Raw genomic sequence first — 15,377 nt, forward strand, 5'->3', positions numbered from 1 at the left:
GTTTCTGGGCTCAAGGGATCCTCCTGCCTCAGCCTCCCAAGTAGCTGACACCATAGGCACATGCCCCTGCACCTGGCTAATATTTTTTTTCTTTTTTGTGGAGATGGGATCTTGCTCTGTTGCCCAAGCTGATCTTAAACTCCTGGACTCAATTGTTCTTGCCACCTCAGCCTCCCAAAGTATTGCAATTATAGGCAGTAGCCACTGCACCCGGCCTGAAAAATTCAATCCAACAAAACAGACAATTCTGAGGCTCATTTTTATCAATCATAATAATTTCAAAACTTGTATGTTTTGAACCTTACAACTGATGAATTACTATTTTAGTTATAAAGGCACCTACATAGCAGTTTATGTAAAGATCTTCACTTTTTTTTTTTTTTTTTTTTTTCCAGAAAACTTAAGATAATTTTTTCCTTTAACCTTTAAGGTCAGCAAAGGAGGCAGAAGACAAAATTAAAAAGGCAATAGAGAAGGGAGAAACTCTTCCTACAGAGGCCAGATTTGATTCCAACTGTATCACACCAGGTAAATTCACTGAGAGAAAAATTATGACAGAATTGAAATATAAATTGAAAACTTGGTTTTTACATGTGTTTTTCTTTTCTGTGCTCGGTTTATTTTGGCCTTAAGGTTCCAGTTACTCTATTTTCCCGCTTAGGTCCGCTTATGAGTTGGTTTGGTCACCTTGGTCATAAATACTCCTACAAAGACTGTAGGGATTTTCAGATGTAGATAAATTAGAGCAGATATGCAAGGAACCTCTCAGGTATGCAGAGTTGCAGAACTAAAAGAAACTTATGCCTATATATCTTGCTGTCCTACTCCTGCTGTTTATTTATGTTAAAACAGACTCAGTGAGGTTGATGAGTCTTCCTATCAGCCTCAAGTTGATGTAGCTAGCTTGTGATATTGAGAGTAAGAAACTCATTCTCCTAGTGCAGAGCACTTACTACTCGGCTTCTCAAAAGCAGTTAAGATTTTTATGACTTTAAGGAAATGAATGTATCAGTATTGTGTTTAATTTTGTATGCAGCAGCATAGTCTATACTTTTACAACCTTTGTCTAGCATCATTATAATCCTTTTCTTTGATTGAAAATCTTATAACTTTCTCATCAGTTCTTTACTAACAACAGTAATTTGCCCTTTCTTTAAGTGCATTGTTTATACATTGCTCAGTTTAACAACCAGTTTTATCCTGATTGTGGTTTTAGACTGTATCACTTTTTACTATTGACTATCTGGGCCTTTCCCAAAATGTAATCATTGTAGACTGAGGTTCCAAATTAATAATAAGTTTTCAGAATAGTAATTTCAGTAGTAATAATGGTTATTATTTATTATTATTGACAATCTGATTTAAGTTACGAACCTTAAAAAAAAAAACTTAAGAATCAGCAGAAGAAATAGAAGGTGGAGGTTCATTAGAGAGTTCAAATTTGTTCTTATATGAAAATTCCTGAAGCACAGTCCTGAGATGCTAGTAAAATTCCTTGACTTTCCTTATGTGACACTGATTTTATATAGGGGGACTAGAGACATTAGAAATAGTTGTAATATTTACGAAGGAAAGGTCCAACATTACTTGTTTTTCAGAATAAGCCAGAGGGCTTTTGACCTTTGGAGATCCTATACCTACCTAGCTATTCGCTGTGCACTCAGATTCATTCATGTGTCGTCACTGAGAACTTACTGTTTTTATGTCTTTCTCAGATTAATCTTTTTAAAACTTACTATTTTTAGGAACTGAATTTATGGCCAGGTTGCATGAACATCTGAAGTATTTTGTAAATATGAAAATTTCCACGGACAAGTCATGGCAAGGAGTTACCATCTACTTCTCGGGCCATGAGGTTATTATCTTTTTTTAGTTAAAGAGTTTAAAAATATTATTTAATACTCTCAAGCATACAATATTACTGTACTTTTAAAAACATTTTATTTAGACTCCCGGAGAAGGAGAGCATAAAATTATGGAATTTATCAGATCCGAGAAGGCAAAGCCAGATCACGATCCAAACACCAGACACTGTCTTTATGGTTTAGATGCTGACTTGGTAGGTATAATATTTATTATTAAAACCTTATGCATTGGTAGGTAAATATCTAAGAGATCTCATTTGATACAGGAAACTTACTGGCTGTGGCAACAAATATTGGAGACATAATGATTGCTGCCTCTATCGTTACCAAAGTTCTAAAAATCATTGGGAAATGAGCTTTTTAGCCATAGTTTATGACCAACAAGTCTCTATAATTAGTCTATAGATGTGACTAATCCTAGTGCTGTGAATACTCTGCCAAGGTCAGAGAAGTGAGGCTGCCTTTTTACACTCAGACTTAATACAAGGCGCTTAATACCTCCTGATCTGAAAATGCCATGCTCCAAACACCTTTACTAGACTATTTTGGCCTTAACTTTTTATTATGGAAATTTTCAAGCATAAACAAAAGTAGAAAAGGTAATATAATGAACATCCTATGCCCTTCATTTAACTTAAATAATTCTAAATTTCTACCTGTAATTATCTGTCTCCTCTCTCTCCTACCCGCCCCCTCCCCCAGATTATTAAAGCAAATCCCAAACATTGTATCATTTAATTTGTATATATTTCATAATATTTCTCTAAAAGATTTGAGTGTTTTTTTAGAAAGATACATAACTACAATGCCATCATCTCACTTAAAACAGAAATTAACAACTTTTTCTTAATATAGAAATAACAGTATTATCATTTTCCTGATTGCCTCACAAACGTTTCAATTTTTTTTATTGTTTGAATCAAGATTGAAATAAACAGTATGCAGATACATGGCGTTTGATTGATAGGTCTCAATAGACCAGGCGTCCCCAAACTACGGCCCCACGGGCCGCATGCGACCCCCTGAGGCCATTTATCCGGCCCCCCTGCCGCACTTCAGGAAGGGGCACCTCTTTCGTTGGTGGTCAGTGAGAGGAGCACAGTATGTGGCGGCCCTCCAACGATCTGAGGGACAGTGAACTGGCCCCCTGTGTAAAAAGTTTGGGGATGCCTGCAATAGACTGTTGACTTACTTTGAGTATTAAAATACTACGTGAGACACCAGGCACAGTGGCTCATGCCTGTAATCCCAGCTCTTTGGGAGGTTGAGGTGGCCGGATGATCTAAGGTCAGGAGCTCAAGACCAGCTTGGCCAAAATGGTGAAACCCCGTCTCTACTAAAAAATACAAAAATTAGCCAGGCATGTTGCGGGACACCTGTAATCCCAGCTACTCAGGAGGCTGAGGCAGGAGAATTACTTGAACTTGGGGGAAGGAGGTTGCAGTGAGCTGAGATTGCACCACTATACTCCAGCCTGGGTGACAGAGGGAGACTCCATCTGAAAAAAAAGAAGGGAATACTGTTTGAGAAAATTAACTGAAAGTGCCCTTTTCCATTTTTTTCTGAGTTTTCATATAGTGGGGCTGTCCTGGTATCCAAAAGAGTCCTGCATTCTTTGGTCACGGAAAAGCTGCTTCCTCTAATTTCTAACCCATTACCCCACAGCAAGTAGAATTATGTGAAAACCAAGAGAAGATTTTTGGGATTTGAGGGAATAGGAAGAGGAGTGGAGCTGGGAGATAGGATAATGATTATGAAAAGCATGTGAGCTAAGGTGAATAAATTTTTCTTAGAAAAGTACGCTTTATTTTATTCATAACCTCAAATAGATCATATTTTCATACTTGTCTGTTTAACCTAATTCTTTCTTATTTTTCCCTGTATAAAAATGTTTTTTAATTGCTTTTGTGAACTCAATGTTATAAAAAATGGGAGAGCAGAAACATTTCTTAATCATTTTTCAACAGATTATGCTTGGATTAACAAGTCATGAGGCACATTTTTCTCTCTTAAGAGAAGAAGTTCGATTTGGTGGCAAAAAAACACAAAGGTAAATCATATAGCATATATGTTGGAAGAAAGAACAGAAACTACACATGGATAGTAATTCTTTGACAGATAACGTGATTTGTAAATACCTTCTCTTATTTCATACATCGCCTTTTCATGATGTCTTTTCGTGATAGTGTCCTTCGATGTATGAAAGTTTTTAACTTTGTTATAGTCCAAGTAATCTATTTTTTAAAACAGTTTTAAAGTTTTAACTTTTGTGGTTAGATCTTTGATTCATTTTGAGTTAATTTTAGTGTGTGATGTAACGTAAGGGTTCAACTTCATTCTTTTGCATGTGGATATTTGCAACTGTATTTTTATCTTTGTTACCCTGAAACTTTCATATAAATTGTATGCCTTAATTGCAAGGCATTTATCTGACTATCTTCTAATGATAATTTTGGCTTAAGCTTTGTTACATTTTTTAAGCTGAGACCTTAAAAATACAATTCACTGTATCTTCATCATCTGATTAATTACAGGGTATGTGCTCCAGAAGAAACCACATTTCACCTCCTACACTTGTCTTTAATGAGAGAGTATATTGACTATGAGTTTTCAGTATTAAAAGTAAGTATTAATAAAGCCATGAACCAGGGATTTCCATTGCAGAAATTTTCACTGTATTTGACTTTGTTCTCCATTTTACTGTAGGAAAAGATCCCATTTAAATATGATATTGAAAGGATAATAGATGATTGGATTTTGATGGGGTTTCTTGTTGGTAATGATTTTATCCCTCATCTACCTCATTTACATATTAATCATGATGCACTGCCTCTTCTTTATGGAACATATATTACCATCCTGCCAGAACTTGGGGGTAAGAAAAATTTAATAATCACTCAAGGATACTTTAATTTAGTGCCACCTTACCCTAAAAATGTGACTTAGTTTAGTAGATTATTGCATGCACAGCTTAAGTAGAAAAACATTGAGGATTTATTTTGGTCTAAGGTGCTAACCTCCGAGGTTGTTATTTTCAGTGATTCACAAGGAAAGAAAGTACACAGAGTTAATGAAACTTACTTACTGATACCTAACTAATCTTTGCCTTTATTTTTTATTTACTTTTTTTTTTTGAGACAAGGTCTCACTGTCGCCCAGGCTGGAATGCCTTGGCGACAGTGCAGCCTCTGCCTCCTGAGTTCAAGCTATTCCTGTGCCTCAGCCTCCTGAGTAGCTGGAATTACAGGCGTGTGCCGCCACACCCAGCTAAGTTCTGTATTTTTAGTGGAGATGGGGTTTTACTATATTGACCAGGCTGGTCTCATCTGGCCTCAAGTGATTCCTGTACCTCAGCTTCCCAAAGTGATGGGATTATAGGCATGAACCACCATACACAGCCTAATATTTGCCTTTAATTCCTTAAGAAAGCCACCATACTGTATTGGTTTCACTTAACTCCTTTCATATTTAAGCATAGAAATTCAATTTTTTTTAACGGCTATGCATCAGAATGTTTAATATGAAGTATTTTTCAATGAAAACAGAAAATTGACATAGTGAAGCTGAATAAAACAGGCCACAGGGTAGCAGGCCATCAGTCCTTAAATTAACATATCAAATTGAATGATCTATATAGATTATAGATCATATTTAATGTAATTAATTGTTACCAAATGTTGTTGGAGATTATTATGTGAACCTTGAATTTCTTATACTTGGTTTTGGTACTTGCATGTTGCATATTATAGTAGCATAAAATTCACAGAAACTAGGGCCAGTTTGTATATAGTCCAACACTGTTTTTTCTTGATTACTACAGTAGAACGTGAACATTCAACATTTTGTCAAAACAATTTTGTAGAATTGTTTAGAAAAAAATATCAGCTTTTAGTACAGATTTTAATTTTTGTTTCTCTTAGGTTATATTAATGAAAGTGGGCATCTCAACTTACCTAGATTTGAGAAATACCTTGTGAAGCTATCAGATGTAAGTAACTAGAAATTTTTGTTTTCCTGTCCCAGAGTAGCTCTGAAAGTTCAGTCATGAATTATGTAATACCAGAAGAAAAGAGTTATAATTCTCTTCCAGTTGCTGATTCAGTATGAATACTTTTACTAAATTAATTTTATTTTTATTTGTTTTCTGTTTGTATTTTCAGAGTAACACATGAGGTCCCCCATAGATATAAAAGAATTTCCTATGCCCCAGTAGTAGTCACTGTTATAAGTTTGATGTGTATTCTTTTAGATATACTTAAATTATTTTTGAATAAATTTAAATATTTCTGTACAGTTTGATCGGGAGCACTTCAGTGAAGTTTTTGTGGACCTAAAATGGTTTGAAAGCAAAGTTGGTAACAAGTACCTCAATGAAGCAGCAGGTGTGGCAGCAGAAGAAGCCAGGAACTACAAGGAAAAGAAAAAATTAAAGGTGTCTATTTTTTTAGGTATCCTTTCATTGTTTTAATTGTAAAGGCAAAAGTGATATTCTTTGTTTCTCATCTTCCTTCTTATGATTTGGGATTGCCTCATTTTATTTCTCTTTCTTCCTCTCTACAGGCATTTAAGAAATTGGTTTGGTTTCTTTTTTTTGTTAGCTTCTGTCATTAAACCACATCTTCAGTAATCAGTTTCTTACTTTTACTGTTGAAGAGGAACATTGTGTTTTATGTTAATAAATGTGGAAAACATTTCTAAACATAAAAGCCCAGAAAATGAATTATCTTTTAAAAACAATTATTTAAAACATTTTAAAAACAATTATTTAAGGCCAGGTGCAGTGGCTCACACCTGTAATCCCAGCACCTTGGGAGGCGAAGGTGGGTGGATTATCTGAGGTCAGGAGTTTGAGACCAGCCTGGTCAGCATCTCTACTACTACTTCTCAACGTTGAAACTCCCATCTCTACTAAAAATATAAAAATTAGCTGGGTGTAGTGGCACACACACCTGTAATCCCAGCTGCTTCGGGGGCTGAGGCACAAAAATCGCTTGAAACCAGGAGACAGAAGTTGCAGTGAGCCAAGATTGGGCTACTGCACTCCATCTTGGGTGATAGAGTGAGACTCTGTCTCAAAAAAAAAAAAAAAAGGGCCAGGCGCGGTGGCTCAAACCTGTAATCCCAGCACTTTGGGAGGCCTAGGCGGGCAGATCACGAGGTCAAGAGATCGAGACCATCCTGGCCAACATGGTGAAACCCCCATCTCTACTAAAAATGCAAAAATTAGCTGGGTGTGGTGGTGTGCACCTGTAGTTCCAGCTACTCGGGAGTTTGAGGCAGGAGAATTGCTTGAACCCGGGAGGCAGAGTTTGCAGTGAGCCAAGATTGTGCCACTGCACTCCAGCTTGGCGCCTGGAGCGAGACTTTTCCGTTGTACTATGGATGTGCTGATGTCCTGAGATTTCACCAAGTGTGGGAAACTCAACTGCATGATTTGTGGTAGTGGAGGACTGCATTCATGCTTTCCCCTGGCAATGTTTTTTAATTTAAAAAAAAAAAAAAGTTATTTTAAAACAGTGGAGTAGTTTTTAAAATGTGGATATTTATAGCCTTTAATGATATGAGACATTAACTAGATCAGTGATTTTTTTTTCTCTAGAAATGATTTACATATAAAATACAGTAATTTAAGTTAATAGCAATGGCAAAAACCACAGTTACTTTTGCACCAACCTAATAGCACAATATCTGGTAAATGTTACATACCTAATTAATGAATAATAGAATCAACTAGAATGTGTTAGTGCCCTGCAAAGCATCTCTAATAATCTCCAAAGAATATCTTGTGTTAACTTAAAAGGTAAACCTCTTGTGAAAAATTCCTCAGCCTCTTCATAATTATTGGATTCTATTGAGTTTCTTACTCTCCTTGCTGTACTGGTTCTATTTAGGTTCAAACTTAATGACTCTTGCTCCAGGAGGGGCAGCTATCCTTATTTTCTCTAGTGTAGTCCTTCTTGATACTTAGCTCTTCCTCACTGGAACTTGGCAGCAGTCAGTCTGCATTCTACTGTTTTGTTGTTGTTTGTTTGTTTGTTTCTAGAACAGGCTCTGCAATTTTTTGGGAACCTGTACACACAAAACTTACCTGTCAGTAATTCCTGGCTCCCCTGGTAGTTTTCAGGATAGTATGCAGCTAACATTAGAGACACTATGCAGGAATAGCCCAGACACAGGAAGTTGGTAGAGGCCATAGGTTGGATGAAGGAAACTAAATGGGGGGTTAAGGCAGTAGGAAGAACTAATGAGAGTCATTGGCAGTAGACAGGAAGTCAGAGAATAGAGGAGAGAAAGGATTGAGATCACAAGGGAGGAAAAACAGATGGGCAGGATCTGAAGGATGTTATAACCATGGAAGAACTATGGGAAGAAAAGCAAAGGGTACATGAAAAAGAAATGACATCTCACTTTGAAATGTGTATCTTAACCATTCATTTATGTTGATTTATAATTTATAGGGCCAGGAAAATTCTCTGTGTTGGGCTGCTTTAGACAAAAATGAAGGCGAAATGGTAACTTCTAAGGGTAAGTACAAAGTATATGTTTTGATATGTTACTACTTTGACAGGATAATGTTATACTTTTCCTTTATTAGTATTAATTTTGGGTGGAACAGATTTTTGTGATAGCTTATAAGCGTCAACTTGGATATGCATTTATCAAATCATTAAGTGGAAAAACAGGATATTCATAATTGTCAGTCACTATCTTTCTGGCTTTTTTCCCAGATAATGTAGAAGATGAGACTGAAGATGATGACCTATTTGAAACTGAGTTTAGACAATATAAGAGAACATATTACATGACGAAGATGGGGGTTGATGTAGTATCTGAGTACGTTTTTGCCAATGCTTTTATTTTAAAATAGAAAAATTCAGATTTTGCAGTTCTTCAGAAAACAGCATAATTTTGAGAAAGCAGTGGGAGAAAAAGGATTTTTTGGTTTCATGAATTATTGTAGATGTTTCAACTAGTCTGGTTTTGGAAAAGATGGCATTAATTCTGACTTGTATTATATTCCTGTGAAAAAATTACTAAAGAGAAAATGATCCTTATTTATAAGGAAGTTTGTTACAAAGTTGTTTATAATAGTAAAAAATTATAAATGATCCAAATGTCCAGTAAGAAGGTTCGTCATAATTGGCCACGACCCCATCATTGCAGTCACTATCTCTGTCACCTCTTCCATCTCCAGAATTTGCAGAACTGTATCTGGTACTTGCAGAAAGTTCATAACAATTTCGAAAGATGCTTATAGTATATTATTAAGTACAAATTGTAAAGGCAGGACATAAAATCATGTATACAGTATGCTCTCATTAACACTTAAAAAAACCTAGATATAGAAGAAAGACTGAAAGAAACACTACAAAATGTAAAAGTGATGGCTATAAGGTGACAAAAATGCTTTTCTTCATTACCCAGGTTTTTACCCATGAGGAAATAGTTCTTTTATAATAAAAAAGCAATATTTTTTATGTTAAAAAAATACATAGTTACGGAATTTCTGTGTAAATACTTTGGCCTTTAGCCCAGGGCTCTGTTTTGGTTTTTGGTGATTTGAAGATTTATTTTACCCAAACTTAGAAGATGTCATTTGGTTTTTGACAAAGAAAGGATTCGAGGGAATATTGTTCACATATAGCACTTTTCAAAGTGTTCTCGCTGCTGGAACCAAATTTTAAGATCTTCCTGATTTGCTTCTTTGTTTCTCTAAGATATCATCCTATGTAAAGAAGATTCCCATCCCTTTCTCTCATCTCACCCCCACTGTTTAAGAGAGTGGTGGTCTTACTATGGAAAGCTTTATTGGGTAAATCTTCAAACTTTGGACCAAAGAAGTGGTACATTAGCTGAATAAATATGAATAACAGGTTTATGTATTTGGATAGTTGGTTTAGGAAAACTATAATGTGACAGGATGGAATTTTTGAGAATATTTTGGAGTTTTTAGGATTATAATTTTTAGCTATAAATAGCTAATTCATTGATTAAACTATCTGAGGTAAAGTGTTGTATCAGCAGATATCATGCTTAAAGACACTGGCCTGTCTTGAAAAAATATGTTATAATGAAAATATTCTATTTTCAGTGACTTTCTGGCTGATCAAGCTGCATGTTATGTTCAGGCAATACAGTGGATTTTGCACTATTACTATCATGGAGTTCAGTCCTGGAGCTGGTGAGAGAATAAAAACAAAAATAGTTTTGTCTTTTCATAATGATTCATTCTACTAGAGTCTTATTTAGGGAGCACTTCCTTTTATTTCTACTTATAATTTTTTTTTTTTTTTTTTTTTTTGAGATCGAGTCTCACTCTGTTGCCCAGGCTGCAGTGCAGTGGCATGATCTTGGCTCACTGCAGTCACTGCCTCCTGGGTTCAAGCAATTCTTCTGCCTCGGCCTCCTGAGTAGCTGGGATTATAGGCTTGTACCCCTATGGCTGGCTAATTTGTGTATTTTTAGTAGAGATGGGGTTTCGCCATGTTGGCCAGGCTTGTCTTGAACTTCTGACCTCAGGTGATCGCCCGTGTCAGCCTCCCAAAGTGCTAGGATTACAGGTGTGAGCCACTGTGCCTGCCTCTGCTTATGGTAAGTTTTTTCAAGTACCATACAACCAAGTTTAAATGAAATATAGGTAATCTCTTCTCCAGCCCTAGCAGGTGGCTCATAATAAGAGGTCTTGGTTAATATAATGATTTAATGTTCTCTATCAAGGTTAATCAAGTGTTACAAAGTCTTGATAATTATTGGGTTTGAGTGATGGTTATATGAGGGTATTCATTATATTCTCTTTACATTTTGTGTTTGCTAAAAAATTCTCTATCAAGAATAATTATTGAAGTGGCCGGGTGCAGTGGCTCACACCTGTAATCCCAGCACTTCGGGAGGCCAAAGTGGGCAGATCACTTGAGGTCAGGAGTTTGAGACCAGCCTGGACAACATGGTGAAACCCCATCTTTACTAAAAATACAAAAATTAACTGAGCATGGTGGTGTGTCTCTGTAGTCCCAGCTACTTGGGAGGCTGAGGCAGGAGAATCACTTGAACCTGGGAGGTGGAGGCTGCAGTGAGCTGAGCCAAGATTGCACCACTGCACTCCAGCCTGTGCAACAGAGCAAGACTCTGTCTCTCGCTCAAAAAAAAAAAGAAAAGAAAAGAAAAAAAAAGAAGAAGAAAGAAGAATGGGCTTATTTGTATGATGGGCTAGAAAGGTGAAGAAGAAAAAAGAAGAGTTATTTTCTTTCTTTCTTTCTTTCTTTTTTCTTTCTTCTTTCTTTTTTTTTCCTTTTCTCTTTCCTTTCTTCCTTCTTTTCTTTTCCCCTCCCCTCCCCTCCACTCCCCTCCCCTCCTCCCTCCCCTCCCCTTCCCTTCCCTTGTTTGTCTGTCTGTCTCACTCTGTCACCCATGCTAGGGTGCACTGGTACAGTCTTTACTCACTGCTGCAACCTCCCCTTCCTGAGTTCAAGTGATTATCGTGCTTCAGCCTCCTGATTATTTGCTTTTAATGGAAATATTAATAATTTTATTTATCTCGGATTCGTATTCTAGCAAATCCTGTCTGCATTTTCAAACCATCCACCAAAGTAGGAAAATTAAAAGCCAAAAAATGATACAGTGAATACTAGAGACTTTTAGATGATAACACAACTCTGTTTGATTTGGTTTTGTTCAGAACACCTCTGCTGGGCTCTGTTTCAGAGTGCCATCCAGCAATACAAACCAATGCAAAATAATGTGACATCAATTATCTTTGAAAAAAGTTTTATAATCACCTGGTTCTCAGAGCCTCTCTGAGGAGCAATCTCATGAAGAAAATCCTTGATTTGCCATTTTTAAAATAGAGTGAATGTAAATTATTTGTGTTGTAACTTACATTAAGGCCAAGCACATAAAAAGCATGCTCTCATATAATCTTCACAACTATTTAAAAGTAAACATTGTTTTCTCCCTTTTACAGATGAAGAAATTGAGGCTCTGAAAGGTTAAGAAAGATTAGGTAATCTTTCTAAAGATTATACACCCAAGCAAGAGTGAAGTCAAAGCCTATCTTATTCCAAAGTCTATACGTTTTCTATTCCACATGGCATTTGGCCTCCTAAACTTCCTCATTTTTTGGAAATGCATGCCATAATTATGAAATACAAAAACATCTCCATTTTTTTTGGTATCCTGAGTCAAACATTAGGAGCATACTGAAATTTTTGAAAATTGTTGTTCAAAGCATTGTAAAATATTTATGCCTGTAACTAAAATGAAAAGGTAATAAAAACAAAAACATAGTATATCTGATTGATAACACGGCTTCATCCTTAACACAAATAAAAAATAAGCATACTAATTCAAAGATTAACGTTCTTAGATCTGACTGGTAATAGCTAGATAAGCTCAGACTCACTTTTCTTCCTCTCCTTGTTAAGCTTTTACCAGAACGTTCAACTGTTCCCAGCCTCTTGCTTAAATGATCCATGCTCAAGTGACCAAACTGAAAGTCTTCTGACTACCTTATTTCTGGTTCAATTTCTTGATTGGAAGATTCACAATCAACATTTTGAAAATTAAAAGAAACATTACATTATATGTGTTTTTCAATTACTGATTCATTCCAATTTCAGAAATGTGAAACCACACTTTAAAAATTCAGGAAATAAAACATTTGTTGCCATTGGATGACCTATATTTTCCATCAGTGCTTGTTTCTTATATTCAAATGGTAGAATTATGGGTGGTACTAATTTTTAAAAATTATTTTTATGTGTTACGAAAAATAAAATATGGGGAAAAGTATATGCTTAGTATTAACCTATTTCATAAAGATGCCAGTTGTTTAAAACTCAGTTTTGTTTTATAGGTACTATCCTTACCATTATGCACCTTTTCTATCTGATATACGCAACATCAGTACACTCAGAATCCATTTTGAACTAGGAAAACCTTTTAAGCCTTTTGAACAGCTTCTTGCTGTACTTCCAGCAGCTAGCAAAAATTTACTTCCTACATGCTACCAGGTGGGTTTTAGAATTGAATGTTTTTATGTCCTTTTTGATATTTAGGAGCTCTTCCTCCAAACCTAGAAACAGTAATACTCAAATTTATTTGGTAGCTGAATATTTATTTTCAGTTTAAAACCATAACATTTCTTTAACAAGTCCCTTCAAAAGTGATTCCTTGATTTAAAGTTAGCTTTGTTTTAAAGATACAAATAAATTTCATAAACCATTCAGAGCCTGGTTTCATTTTCAGCACCTTTAAACACGTTTTCAATTTGTCCTCACGCTGAAGAAAGTAGACTATAACACAGACAAAATCTGATGCTATCTACTTTGTCCAAAACTTACAGATTCATTCCTCTTTCCTTTACTCTCTACCTTTTGGAATAGGGATGGTTCTAATAAGTCTTTTATCCCAACAGTAGTACTACCTCCGTGTATATTTATTTTTAAACATTTATCAAATTGTGAAATAAAAAGCTTTCTTTGGTAAACATATTTCATGTAACAGGAGGAAAATATTTCAGGGGTGATAAGGTTACCAAAATTACACTAAGCTTACTAAAGTGATTCTGAAGTTACACTTTATATCGTTTTTTTGAGGGTAACAATCTATTCTTTTAATTCCATGGTTTGGTCAGGAATTGGAGTAGACACACACACACACCCTTTACTTCTTTAGCAGTGTCAGACTCCCTTCTGCATCTTTTTGAACCTTAGCCTCTCCTTGATCCTGGCTTCCCCTTCTTCATAAGTTTCTTTGATTCTTTTTTCTCTGCTTTCAGATACAGTATGCTTTAATACTTAACCACTCTGGACTAGCATGACCATGCAAGTGTATAGTGTGTTTTATTGCACAGTGCCCATGCCATACTGGTTATTTTAAATATTTTGAGTATTACTCTAAGAATACACTGCGTTATTTCCTTATGCTTTATTTGCCTACCTCTGTTACAAAGTCATAGAAACGTGTTATTGACTATTTCTCTTTGATAGTGGTGTAGTAGTTCTTGGGTTTTAGGATATTTTTCTTTTTAAACTATCTTGGGTGACAGTTGATATCTTACTTAATAGATTCAATTTATCAGGATATGAAAGTAAATTGTTAATTACAGGCTAAAAATAGAGGACTACTAGAAGCCTTTTAGATGACCTGAAATGAAGTCTGACTAGAAAAACAGTTTAGTTATATGTCTTGTAGATTGAAAAAACAATGAAAAATTTAAAATGGATTTTGAGAGGATGATTTTGCTGCATAACTCAGTAAAGTATATAATTGATGAGTGGCAGGGAAATTAGAATTCTTGTAGCTGAAAATCAAAACATAGCAAGTATATTGTGACTTATCTAAGATATAAAAAATTAATTTGCTTTGCTTAGAAATTTTAAACTAACATGAGGAAATACAAATACATTAACAGAAAGCTATATTGATAATAGTTCTTATATTTCTATTATACTATTTTATATTTTCACAGCATTTGATGACCAGTGAAGACTCACCAATTATAGAATATTACCCACCTGATTTTAAAACTGACCTAAATGGGAAACAACAGGAATGGGAAGCTGTGGTATTAATCCCTTTTATTGATGAGGTTGGTGTATAAAGTAATCATTATATACATATACATTCTTAATCAGATTATTTCACATAAGTTCATGAGCAATGAGTTTTAATCACGATTTATGTTTTGTTAATGAAATTTAGCTACCCTCTTCATTATGTGCATAAAAGCTTGTAGGTATGCTAATTATAATAAGGCTAAAATGGCTTTACTATTATTAAACAAAGTAGTCTTCAGAACAAGAAGTATCATTACCAGAGATAAAGAGATATTTTATACAGATAAAAGAGTCAGTTCAGTTCAAGGAGACATAAAAATCCTAAATATATTGCACCTAATAAAACAGCCTAAAATACATAAAGCAAAAATTATCAGAATTATAGCTGGAAATTTCAACCTTTTGCACAAGAGGACAAAAAACCAGTAAGGATAAAGAAGATTTGAATAATGCTATAAACCTACTCACAGAATTATAAATCGTATCAAAGATCTGGGAACTCCTTATATGTTTGAGAATAAATAGCACACTTTTAAACAACTTGTGATGAAAGAAGAAATTAAAAGAGAAATTAGAAAATATTTTGATCTGAATGATAATTAAAATACAGTATATCATAATTGGGGCTGAGTGTGGTGGCACACAGCTGTAATCCCAACACTTTGAGAGGTCAGAATAGGAGGAATGTTTTTTTTTCCTCAGGAAAGAAAAAAAAGGATCTGTGGTCAGTATGATATGACTGAAGCAGGGCTTAAAAGGATATTTAAGGTTCTAGATTATGCTAAACAAGAAAAAGATTTAAAATAAATTACCTAAGCTTCTGCCTTAAGAAGATAGAAAAAGAAGAGCCAATTAAACCCAAATTAAGCAGAATAAAGGAAATACAATAAAAGGAGCAGAAATCTACAGAAAATGAACAAACAATGAAGAAAAATTAATGACATCAAAAGTTGGT

General features: G+C 35.1%; 1 protein-coding gene across 11 annotated transcripts in view; it reads left to right on the plus strand.

Annotated features, from left to right (window-relative positions):
* XRN1 (5'-3' exoribonuclease 1) overlaps positions 1-15,377 on the plus strand; it is a 146,889-nt gene that overhangs the window by 16,218 nt on the left and 115,294 nt on the right. For 9 of the 11 annotated variants that reach the window (XM_010330405.3, XM_074405802.1, XM_010330404.2 and 6 more), the window contains exons 3-15: positions 431-528; positions 1,746-1,855; positions 1,949-2,059; positions 3,833-3,915; positions 4,400-4,487; positions 4,572-4,740; positions 5,786-5,853; positions 6,160-6,297; positions 8,324-8,390; positions 8,594-8,699; positions 9,958-10,047; positions 12,718-12,874; positions 14,335-14,454. In XM_010330405.3, coding sequence (XP_010328707.1) covers positions 431-528; positions 1,746-1,855; positions 1,949-2,059; positions 3,833-3,915; positions 4,400-4,487; positions 4,572-4,740; positions 5,786-5,853; positions 6,160-6,297; positions 8,324-8,390; positions 8,594-8,699; positions 9,958-10,047; positions 12,718-12,874; positions 14,335-14,454 — 1,405 coding nt within the window. Of the gene's footprint in view, positions 1-395; positions 529-1,745; positions 1,856-1,948; positions 2,060-3,832; positions 3,916-4,399; positions 4,488-4,571; positions 4,741-5,785; positions 5,854-6,159; positions 6,298-8,323; positions 8,391-8,593; positions 8,700-9,957; positions 10,048-12,717; positions 12,875-14,334; positions 14,455-15,377 lie in introns of all 11 variants that reach the window. The other 2 variants (XM_074405807.1, XM_074405808.1) reach the window with 2 other exon arrangements.

The sequence above is a fragment of the Saimiri boliviensis genome, chromosome 9 (assembly GCF_048565385.1).
Source record: "Saimiri boliviensis isolate mSaiBol1 chromosome 9, mSaiBol1.pri, whole genome shotgun sequence".
Taxonomy (NCBI): domain Eukaryota; kingdom Metazoa; phylum Chordata; class Mammalia; order Primates; family Cebidae; genus Saimiri; species Saimiri boliviensis.